Source organism: Simochromis diagramma, unplaced genomic scaffold, assembly GCF_900408965.1.
Source record: "Simochromis diagramma unplaced genomic scaffold, fSimDia1.1 OVJJ01000603.1, whole genome shotgun sequence".
Lineage (NCBI taxonomy): Eukaryota > Metazoa > Chordata > Actinopteri > Cichliformes > Cichlidae > Simochromis > Simochromis diagramma.
In genome coordinates, this window is record NW_024387414.1 from 25,069,473 (window position 1) to 25,081,904 (window position 12,432).

The 12,432-nt window shown below is 40.4% G+C and overlaps 1 protein-coding gene across 1 annotated transcript in view; it reads left to right on the forward strand.

The window, feature by feature from the left end:
• The window catches only part of LOC120720860 (protein TANC1-like), a 51,242-nt gene that overhangs the window by 29,083 nt on the left and 9,727 nt on the right, over positions 1-12,432 (forward strand). The window contains exons 11-18 of the mRNA XM_040010686.1: positions 3,170-3,401; positions 4,156-4,322; positions 7,043-7,351; positions 10,285-10,485; positions 10,643-10,746; positions 11,469-11,577; positions 11,909-12,031; positions 12,124-12,360. Coding sequence (XP_039866620.1) covers positions 3,170-3,401; positions 4,156-4,322; positions 7,043-7,351; positions 10,285-10,485; positions 10,643-10,746; positions 11,469-11,577; positions 11,909-12,031; positions 12,124-12,360 — 1,482 coding nt within the window. The remainder of the gene's footprint in view (positions 1-3,169; positions 3,402-4,155; positions 4,323-7,042; positions 7,352-10,284; positions 10,486-10,642; positions 10,747-11,468; positions 11,578-11,908; positions 12,032-12,123; positions 12,361-12,432) is intronic.

Below are 12,432 nucleotides of genomic sequence, written 5' to 3' on the forward strand. Positions count from 1 at the left end.
CCAACCAGTCCTGGGTGTTGTAGTGCGACTGTGACAGCTTGAACAAGCTCCCGCCTCCCCACAGCGCTGAATAAGACTGGTTATTCATCGCATAATTGTGATTTTTATGTGTTAAAAAAAACACATATATATATATATATATATGTGTGTGTGTGTGTGTGTGTGTGTGTGTGTATAAATTAATTCAGCAAAATGAGCTCAAATGTGTCATATTCAGCAAACAGGTTTGAGACTTGTATCAGTCTTTTCGTCTACCTGCAAGAATACAGGTTCACATTGACACTTGAACCACGAAAACTACTGGCTTATTAACTTAAACCTAATTTTAATGTTGGAGGGACCTATAGTTTACCCAGTTTAAATGTGCACCGTTTTACTCCCCTAGTTCCCCTAATCTCACTGTCTCTATCCAGTAAAGGCAAAAAGCCAAAAAACCGTACATTTAAATAGTCATAAAATGAATTTCAACCCAAATGTTATCCACCAAACAAAACATTCTGATGTTCACTCCTGACAATGATAGGAGATTGCATACACATATAGCTGAAGAACACACTCATTTATAGCTATTTATCCTGTTGCTGAGCAGACTGCTGTGACTCACCTGCAGGAGAAAATTACATTTACATCTCAGGAATGCCTTTAGATATATATTATTTTGTCATGGTGCTTTTGGTAGCCCAGTTCTTTCTTGTTGTTGTTGTTTTGTTGTCACTAGATTTGTAAGTATGGTAATATAATGCAACATCTCAAACAGTCCTACGGAGAGCTATGACTGTAAAACAGCCCTTCATAAAAAAGATCGAAGCGATAAACACAGAAGCAGCATTGTTCCTCTTTTTTTTTTTTTTAAAGAGCTGCACATTTGTGACACAAAATTTTAATGTCAGACTGTTCCTCTCTGTTTTTTTGAACACGCGCAGAACATGCTGCTGACTGCATCACATAGATGACATGGAAGCTTCTAAATTTACTAACTTGGCCTCAATAAGAGTTTCCATGGGAACTAGTCAGACTACTTGTGATGGTGAAGATGTTTGCTCAAAAGTAAAATCATTGGTAGCATTATATGTGAACCACTCATAGCCTAGACTGGCACCTTAACAAGATTGCACATGTTTATGCTTCAGCAAAACAGTTACCATATAGCTGCTGATTTTTTAAGTCACCTTTGTTATTAGTGATAAAATTAATACTTCTTTTTTTTTTTTTTTTACAGTATTTAGTGTGTTTTAGAGAAACTATTTCATAACTCAGCCACCTTTAGGATTTCTGAATACATTTATGTGTGTTTATATTTAATTCTATTGTGTGCTTATAGTGTTTGATGCATTTTTAGCTGTACATACATTTGTTCTGAAATCACAAAGAAAAGACACTTGTTTTAATTTCAGATCATGACTCGTATTCATCACATTTAGTTTTATTTCTTTAGTTTCAAAATATTTAAGATTATTGTTTTCTGCATAGGAATTAACTTTTTATGATTGCAATTAACCAAAATGCAAGAAATGAATAAATAAATGCATAAGTAATAATCTTACTATACAGTAAGTATCTTACTATATCGATCTGGATGAAACTTGCTATATAAACTGCCTAGAGTACCAGGATTGTCAACATCTATATAGCTTTGACGATTTTTTTTTTTTATAACATTCACAATTTTTATAAATTATTTAAATTATGTGTAGCAGATGACATTGTGTGTACGTTGGTCTTTGTAAACACATTTTACGAAAGTATTTTTAGTGCAGTGGCACTGGGGATGTTGTCATGCACATAAGTGCAGTGACACTAATAGTGCCTGTAATTGATTACTTGGTCTCATACAGTGAAAATGTAGCTTGCAAAGAAGAAGAGCAATAAAATGTGTTTTTATTATTTATTTGTTTGTTTATGAACAGCTGTTTTTGCCATTTCACTACATACAATGATTTAATGAAGAGCAACAGAATAACATGATAAATTAACATACATGTCTTTGTTTTCATACATAAGCAAAGCGAACAAGTGTGAACTATACGATAATAACAATGTAGGTTACAGTTATATATAAATATATTTTTAAGTACAGATACAAAATGAATCCCTGCTGGCGTGTTCGTCTTTTCTTCAAAGTTTTCTGTGCATTGGATGTTTCTGGGCTGAGGAGCCTATGAGCCACAGGTGTATAGCCCCCAGCCAATAACAGCATGCAGGGTGTGAGGACATGGTGACCGGGTTAAATTGCTGTTTCCATGTCTTCTCTCTCTTGTTCTATTTATCTGTATGGGGGAAATATGCTCTTGCAAAAAATAACCACTTCTGCTCTCTGTTTCTCATTCAGCCAATTTTGAATACAGTGTATAACCAGTAACCCACAACTAATGCATATTACACAGATAGTGTACAGAAACTGACAAGATGCCTCAGAAGTGACAAAAATGGCCAGGAGAGCTTTTTGGAAAGTTTTTAATAGTGCAAAACTTTTGAGATCTGAAGTTTTTCTTTGGAGTAATGTTTTTGAAAGTTCTGGGAGAAAAGGCTGAGGTTTGCCAAATTACACAAGAACGGGACTGAGTATAGTCATTTTCAGTCATGACATTTTTGGTTCAGTAGAAGCATATCTGGATAAAAACAAACAAACAAAAACAAAAAAACAGTGGGACACAGTCAGTCATGGATTGGCCTTCCCAGAGCTCAGACCATAACACTCTAAAAGCAGTGTGAGATCATCTTGATAATCCAAAAGAGATCTTTGATTTCCCTCAGGAATACTCCAGAACTATTCCTGAAGACTACTTAAAGAAATGGCAAGAGAGAGCCTAAGATTTCCGGCAGTGTTTAAGAATAAAGGTGGTCATGCCAAATATTGACTTTCACGCTATCAGGGAATACTCCAGTTTCCCTGATAGCTGTATTTCCATATCTGCACATTTCAATAAATCAGTGCACCTATTTTTCATTTAGCAAGATATAAGAAAGAAATGAGGGGTGGCTGAAGACTTTTTTTTTTTTTTTACAGTACTTATTTTTTTATTAAAACAAGAACCAGCTTTCATCTACGGTTCCATCTCATGTTTTGGCTCTGTGCACTTCTACTTCAACTGCAGATATTGTTGTTGTGAGATAAACAGATACAGATTGCAGCATTTGTCACTTTTCACCTGCTTCTCCCTCCTTCCAGGTGGTCGCCTACCATTTCTGTCAGGCCGACAACACATACACGTGCCTGGTGCCGGAGTTTGTGCACAGTGTCGCCGCCCTGCTGGCCAGAGCGCCACAGCTCACTCCATACAGGGAGCTGCTAATACAAGAGCCTCACCTACAAAACACACTGAGCTTACGTTCCTGCGTTCAAGACCCCATTGCTGCCTTCCGAAAGGGTGTCCTAGAGCCCATAGCCAGCCTGCGCAAGGGTAATTACACACATACGCACACACTCTAAGATAAATGGGATTTAAACATTAAAAGACGTTTTAAAGATTAAAATAGCTTCCGTTTCAGGGTGGGCTGTTAATGACTCCATGATGGGCTCATTGATGATTTTTCCTAGTTAAGGTCAACGATTTGAAACACTGTAGAGTGTGTAACAGATTCTTGGTCATTTGCATAGGAAAGTAGGAGGATGTTATTTTGTCTTTGTAATTTGTGATTCCAAGGTCACAAAATACTTAGAAGAGCCTTTGAATGTTAGGGTTAGGCTTTCTCGTAATACAATCAATCAGACAGATGGATGTGTTATTATGGCCGGGCCCTCCATGCAGTCTGAGTAGAGAAGTGTTTTTCTTGTTTTCTTTTTTTATCTGCTCCATCTCTATAAACCAGGTTGGAAAAAAATGGAGAGCACTTGTGTGAATGTGATTGTACTAGACCTAAAAGCCTTGCAGATCTTTTTTTTTTTGACAGCTTAGGTGATGCAAAATATGATGGATATGTCCTGTTTCAAGCTAATAAACAACAATGGCCTCTGAACTCCTTTCAGTACAAAATAATCAGTATAGGCAGGTGGTAATTTTCTCAGCATATCCTGTGCTGCAAAACCAGGATGCACCAGTCTTCTTCATACGCAGCATAAATCTTTCTTAGAGTTTGTATGTTGTAGCCTTTGCAAAGTTAATGATATAGACACTGTTTCATTATTTACTCTCTCTTTTTTATGTGTGTAATCAGAACGGAGGCTACCTGAAGAAGACTACATCATTTTGGTTGACAGTCTAAATGAGGCTGAATTTCATAAGCCAGACTACGGGGACACCATAGCCACCTTCATCACCAAAATAATCCCCAAATTCCCCCACTGGCTTAAGTTGGTGGTCACAGTCAGGACAGGCCTCGTGGTGAGTGAGAATATTTATGTCTGAAACACGGCACATGTCACACATTTTCCAACTTATCTCAGGTGGGGTAGCTGTAGCTCAGGAGGTAGAGCAGGTCATCAGGCTGGGGTCTACCACACCAGGCAAAACCCCAGGTGTGCAAAGATGCCCCTGAGACAATCCAGCACATAACAACAGGGTACAAGATGCTAGCAGGCAGGGTATACATGGAATGCCATAACCAAGTCGCCGGCATAGTATACAGGAACATCTGTGGTGAGTATGGCCTGGAAAGTAAAAATGGGTTGCACGTCCTAGAGTGGTCGAGAATGACCGAGCTAAGACCCTGTGGGACTTCCAGATAAAGACGGAAAAACTGGTGATGGTTAACCAACCGGATATAGTAGCCATGGAAAAGCAGAGGAAGACGGTTGTAGTGATTGATGCAGCTATACCGAGTGAAAGCAACATCAGGAAGAAGCAAGATGAGTAGCTTGAGAAGAACCGAGGGCTGAGAGAGGAGCTCGAGAAGTTTGGAGGGTGAAGGCAACAGTGGTCCCAGCGCTCAGGACAGTGACCCCTAAACTGTGCAAGAGGCTCTAGAGATCCCAGGAACGACAGCCGAGATCTCTGTCCAAAAGAACGCAGTCCTAGGAACAACAAAGGTACTACGCAGAACCCTGAAGCTCCCACGCCTGTGGTAGAGGACACAAGCTTGAAGGACAAATAGTGGGGAAAAAGTGGGAAATTCTTTTTTAAACAAGAATATTCTCAGAGGTCTTAAATGTTTAGTGACTCACGACTTACTTCAAAACAATACTCTGGCAGTATTAAATGACCACAAGCCAAGAAAGTTTGGCAGGGCCTGGCTATCAGACATCTGTGTTTCTCTCCTTGGCCCCACCCGCTCAGTGATTAGGATGATATCATGCATATAAAAATAGTTTTTTAAGAGTATCACAGTTGGCTGAGATGAATAGGCAATATATCTATATGTATACATATATATTATATATATGTGTCAATTTTCTTATTCTATTTTTTTATTGCCTCGAGTTTGTGGAATAATATGTGTGTCTTTGGATAAAAGGGTCAAGAGAGACTGCAATTTACACAATTAATCCTGTTTCTAATAAGACTCTGAGATCATAAATAAAGTGAGAAGTACCATAATTTTCCCATAGTTTACTATACAAGTGGACCATTAGAAATAATGCAGCGTGAGGAACATCTGCTTTGGCTTCACTTTTCAAACCTGGAGGCTACATTCATTTTTTAAAAATATCCAATCTATGGTGATACCACTGGAACCAGTTTAATTAATATTTAAATGGGTGTACCTCACTATTCATCGAGCTTTAGCTGAAAAAAGGCTTCATCCTTCTTGATCACTCCGTGAGGACTTCTGATAACATGGATGAAAGTATATTTATAGACATTTACCAGATACTGTATAATTGCTAAATCTTACTGTGAAGTATCACAGCTGCTGTTTCTGAAAAACAGATGTTGCTTTTGAATAATTTAAAACTTATTTTCTAACACTTCAAATACAGTTCCATGTGTCTCGTTTGTAGCATGATGTTTTGTGTGTTTTACTTGTTACTGATCAGGCGAGAACTCTTTAACTTTAACTAGGCAGAAATCTCCTGACCTATGCAAATTGAACTATTTATATATCTGGCACTGTGAGTTATTTTCTGGGTGAACTAACTTTTTAGATTTCACCTTGGCTCACACTACGCAAATGACAGAGGTATTACCAAATCCTGCTTCTTTTGTGTTTGCTCCCTGTACACACTGTGTAGTTTGATGTTGTGCTTTCACTGCGTTTAGTATAGACAGTGTGACGTTTGGCACGGTCGGTCTCTCCCGTCTGATGTATTTTCTCAATCCGGTTGGTAATCCCACCAAACAGCGGACGCATCTGTCCAATGCCAAAGCCAAGCCTCCAAATGCTGCGAGGATTATGCCTTGAATGGATGGTAATACTACTGGGAGTCTGCTGGGAGTCTGGAGCTTGACAGCCAGCCAGTCGGTTGCATAATTGGATTAGTGTTTGGGAATACACAAAACACATTCGGGGTTATTTTCTTCATGATTCACTAAAAGTCAGTGAGCATTAAATATCAAAAGTTAAGGATGAGCAGTACCGCTGTTAATTCCGCTCCTGCGGTGTCCACGATTCCTACGTGGATCATGATTCTCCTCTCTTTTTTACCACTTCAACCATTTCACAGGAAGAGCTCGCTCTTGTATGACGACCTGAATATTTCGCAGTGAAGTGTTGTGAAGGGGTTAAGCGAAGCACTGTCCGCGATCACATGTCCGCTGCTTGTCGTTGAACCAAAATGTCAGTGATGGTTAATGAGGAACTGAGCTGCAATAACATGGATTTTTTTCTTCTTCTTTTTTTTTTTTTTCGATCAGTCATAGCTGGTTTTGGCCGGTGTTGAGCAGCTGAGGATGGCAAGCAAGGAGATGAAATGCGAATCTGAGAGATGCCTGTGAGCAATGTTGGAGCTTGAGTCATTGTCACAGTATTTACTGTACTGTATCCCATGGCTCTGCGTGAGTCAGAGGCAACAGCATCTGAGGAATGGGTCCTGATTTTGGTGCTTTAAATGTGTCCTTTGCTAATACACCTCAGACTGCAGCTCTTTAACTGTTGAATTGTGCCTTTGTGTGGTATCATTTTCTACAGCATATCAGCAGTAATTTAACTGTTTCTTCTCCTGCAGGATATCACCACCCTCCTTCCGTTCTCTGGTATTTCGCTGGACATCCTGCCAGACAGCAGCGATCTGGGAGCCGACCTGAGTGACTACATCCATCACCGGGTCAGCAGCAGCACCCAGATTGCCGCTAATGTCACCACGCCAACAGGTTCCGCCCCTGATCCTCTGCTCCTCAGCAAATTCAGCAGCCATCTGTCAACACGGAGCCACGGCTCCATCCTCTATCTTCAGCTGACCCTGGATCTGTTCCACAAAGGCCATCTGGCACTGAAGGGAGGAAACTACCTGGTCGTGCCTGTCTCCCTGTCAGAGGTCAGACATGCAGAGCATTGATTTGTAAAAATGCTGGTGCTGTAAGACATCTGTAAGACGTTTGAAACGTCTTACTGAAAGGTACCTGAAAGCTCTACTAATGTGAGAGTGCAGAACAGCAAAGCACTGGACAAGCATAAATAAAAGCGTGCGCCGAAGTAGTTCACATTAGCCTAAAGTAATGGATAAATCTCCCTGTAAATCAAATAGGAAATAAACATTAGCTGTTCTAAAAGTTCTGCTTTACAGCTTATCAGTGCATACACAGGGGAAGGGTTTGTGGTGAATACTCTCTTCCACATTATCTTTAGACTAATAGAAACTCTAATTTGATGGTGGCCGTCTTGCCAGTCTGTCGTGAAATCACTCGCTTCTCTCAGGGTGCAAAAAGCATTTCTTGTTGCTGGAAACCTAGCCAGCTAGCTGCCTGCAGGGAGAAATATCTCAGCAAGTCCTGTAGAGTGGAAGTGAAAGTGTCTTAGAGCTGCATACTTCTTAATGGTCTGTAGGGGCCGTCCCTTTTGTCAAAAAGACTTCCATTTGTATAAAAATCTGTCGACAAACAATCCTTGGTTCCTTTGCTCTGGGACTTGGGATGGGTATCATTTAGATTTTAGTGGTACTATTTCGGTACTTCGAATTAATAACAAAATTAAAAGGATATCAGATCAGAGATAATTTTCTCATGTATCATCTGTCCAGGATGCTCAAAAAACGGAAAATTACATTTGATGTATTCCATCCATCCAAAATAAATGAAGTCTATATTAGCGTATCCAGTATGCAAGAATTAAAAACCTCCACCTTGAACAGATGTTCAGCATTTTTTCTGACAACATTTACTGTGCTGTAATATTACTTTGACTGCAGCCTCCAAATCACTGAAGCTGAAATTGGGAATTAAGAGCAACAAATCAGATGATGTTTTGACCATCTCAGACTTAATTCACGCACCCATAGCAGTCAGTTATTTGAAACCCAGTGACCTGCGTTCATATTTTAGATGAGATACCCAGTCATTTAGATATTTATCTGTGTGCGTCAGACTGCTAGCATAACATACCTGAAGCAATGACAGACAAAATTTCTGCAGTACCAACAATAACATGACAGCTCAGTGATTATTCAGTCTTTAATAATTTAGCCCCAGGGCCAGTTTGGCACCTATGCCTATTAGTGACCATAGCAAACACTTTTCCAGGGGCACTGATGGAACAACAGGCAAGGCAGGCAACTGCTTGGGCGTCCTAAGCCGGTCTAACTTTAGTAGAGTAGGTCTTTGCATCTGGAGGGCATAGAACAGCCAAGACACATAATTACCATTGGTACAATAAGACCTCTTACATTTCATTATTATTATTATTTTTTAACTGTTGGTGTCATAAATAAGATAACAGTGATGTTCACTGGTTGGCGGTGTCTCCTGTGAATGTCTGCCTACAGCCCCAACAGACTCTAAAGTAGCCGCTGCACTTTCTTGATAATAGAGGGCTCAGTCTCTAGCATCAAGTCATCGTGAAGTTCATCATGTAAATTATGGTCAGAAATGAAGGTGAACCAGAGTCCACCTCTTTCCCTAACGACTTGTAAATGGCAAGTCATTAGCTAATGAACTAATGACTCAGCTCATTGGCCAATAACACGCATTGTATAGTCTGATTTCAACTGTAAAGGTGGTGATGGAGAAAAGCTCATCTCAAGCCTTTACAGCTACACTTCACTAACCAATGTTTGATGTCATTGCATCTACAGCCATCTTTCATATACAGTCTGTGGTCAGTCCGCTTTGCTAAATCCGCGTCAGGATTATTTGGGATCTTTAGAAAATGTTCTCCCCTTTAAAGGGCTCTAAAAAGTCTGACACTGTAGAATCAGCCAGCATCCGTCACTCCAGCTGGTGTAGTTTGTTAAATTATGCATGACAGAAAAGGTTGTGAACCACAGATGTGGAATAATGTGCGTGTCACTGAGTTATCAGTTCAATAAAGAGGTAATTTGCAATTTTTTAATCTTCCAGAGTTAAAAAGACATATTTTACCTGAAGTGCATTGTTGGAAATGTTCTCCTCCTCCACATTTGGGCGAGTTCACAGTCTAGCACTTAACAGTTATCAGTCATCCTGGTGAGCTGTCTGTCGTGAAATGGCATCTCGCTCCAGGCTGAAGTAATAATCACTCTTCATACAATCTACACACAATTAAGGTACACGGGCAACAACATTCAGGGATGTTTTTCAGGAGGAAGAGGAAACGGTACCCGCACGCTGCTCAAATCAATAAACGTGACAGAAGGCTGAAACTTCATAAAAAGTGCCAAAAATAGCTCTTGGTAAAAATTTTACATGACATTTTATTGTTACATAATCATTGGTGTAAAGTCAGGCAATGGATGACTTAGAAATGCAATTACACAAAGATTGGATGATGCCACAAAAAGGAAGCATAAATGTGAGGTAAGGATGTGTAGGCCAAGGTTGTGGACGGCAACAGTTATACACAGAAACAACTGGAGTGCCCGATGAATCTAATAACAACAACAATAATAATAATCATAAGCTCTTGAAATACACTGTACTTTTAGCTTATTTTACCTTTGACTCACACTTACATGTGTTTTTACCATCATGATGTTGCGTGCAATCCTCCGACCGGCTTATTAATAGGTGCAAGATGGCATCGAATCCAGTACTGCGAAATAGAAGCTGACATGCAGACTAGCTTTGCAGAAGATGTTTACGTTGGTCCTGATAATGTGATTAATATTTACCATAAACCCACCACACAAACATCAAAAGCACATCAAAGCGCTACCTGCCAGCTACATTTTGCCAAACAGTGTTGTTGTATATTTTTAAATTGTTTATTGTTTCATTATTTTAATGTAAAGTAAAGAAAATCCACTGCAAATGATTAACAGCATGTGCTGTCTGTTAGGTGTACCTGCTGATGTGTCGTGTGAGCTTTCCGGATAAAGAGCTCTTTGAGCGGGTGCTTCCGGTGCTAAATGTGGCACTGGCGTCTCTGCACCCACTGGCTGATGAGCAAATGTTCAGAGCACTGAACGCAGGCAGTGTCAAGGGGGAGCTGGAGTGGAAGGACTTCCAGCAGAGATTAGACAGCCTGGCTGGGTTCATGGTAAGATTGTTGATATGGTGGCGTGACGGCGTCCGTAATGAGTCAAACTTTTGTCTGGTTTGAATAATGTGTGAATAAAATCCAGTGACATCTAAGAAGATCTGGTTGGACGCTAAGGGAATCGTTTAAGAAATGTAACTATCACCTGTGTTCGTAGGTGAGACGCAGAGACGGCACACGGATGCTGTGTCATCCCTCCTTCAGAGAGTGGTTGGTTTGGCGAGCTGATGGAGAAAGCAGCGACTTTCTCTGTGACCCCAGGTGAGACTAAAATGGTCGCGCAGCAGAGGACTCTTAAGATTCATGTATAACAAATCAGTTTAAAATTTAAAAAATTCAGCTCATTAAACAAATGTTATTATTAGACAACCTGAGTAAATACAAAATGCTGTTTTTAAATTAGGCTTTTATCCAAACCTACCTGACCATATGTGAAAAAGTAATTTTCCCTGTTGTTAAATCATGGATTAATTACCCACATTTTGTAGAAAACGAAATTACATTTTATTAGCCACACCCAGGCCTGATTACTGGAAGACCTGTTGAATCAAGAAATCACTTAAATAGAACCTGTATGACAAAGCGAAGCAGGCTAAAAGATCTCAAAAAGCAACACGTTCATGTCACAATCTCACAAAACAGCTGAGAAACAAAATCCCTGATGTCTTATCAGTCTGGAAACGGTTTACAAAGTCGTTCTAAGACTTTAGGACTCCAGTGAACCACAGTGAGAGCCATTATCCACAAATGGAGAAAAACTGGAACAGTGCTGAATTTAAAATCATTAAAAAATTGCATTTTGTATTTCCTTGGGTTATTTTTGCCTATAATAAAATTTGTTTGATGATCTGAAACATGTAAGTCAGATAAATACGCAAAAAATAACAAATCAGGAAGCGGCAAATGCTTTCTCACGGCACCGTAGATTTATTTGATTAGAACTTTTGGTAATGTATCCTGTTTCTTATTTGTAAATCGCACAGGAGCGGCCACGCTCTCCTGGCATTCATGTTCTCCAGACAGGAGGGAAAGCTCAACAGGCAGCAGACTATGGAAATGGGGCACCACATCCTCAAGGCTCACATATTCAAGGTAATAGGAAATGTGATACTCTGTATATAACTTGTTAAGTAGGTTTATGAGCGTAGCTGAGGAATCCAAAAGCTTCACATAAATATGGTCCCATACTTTACCGTGTTTAGCTGCATGGAAACACATGAGTAAGAGTGAACCCAGGTTCCTACTGTCACCCACGCATATTAGCACTACTCATAAACATAAACATCAACAGTGAATATTGAACTGTTTTATGTGTGTGAGCTACACTCTGCTGCGTTATCCCGAGGAGCGATTCGAATTCTCCATCAGAAAAATGTTTTTAACCCTCGGCATCTCTCTGCCTGCGCCTCTGTCACACTTACAGGGTCTGAGTAAGAAGACAGGTGTGTCCTCCAGCGTTCTGCAGGCCATGTGGGTAAACTGCAGCACCGACAGTTTGTCTGCTGCACTGGCCTCCCTGCGAAACCTATATACACCTAATATCAAGGTGACACACTGCAGTGCTCTATATTTAAATGTTCTCTTTATATATATATTTTCATACAAACTGATAACTCGGAACTTCTTTTCATTTTGTAGGTGAGTCGTCTGTTAATGCTCGGTGGCGCTAGCGTGACCTGGTGTACGGAGGTGATAGGACATGCTCCCATCCTGGCTGTGCATGCCCACCTGGGTCATGTAGAGATGGTCGCTCTGCTGCTTGAAATGGGCGCTCCTGCAGATGGTACCACCGACAGCGGCATGACGCCCCTGTGTCTGGCTGCCGCCGCAGGACACGCCGACATCGTCAGCCTGCTCTGCAAGAAAGGGAGCAAGGTCAGTGTCACTTCTGTGCCGAGATGAAGACAGACAACTATGGGCTGGGAGGGCGTAACGGGCATAATTACC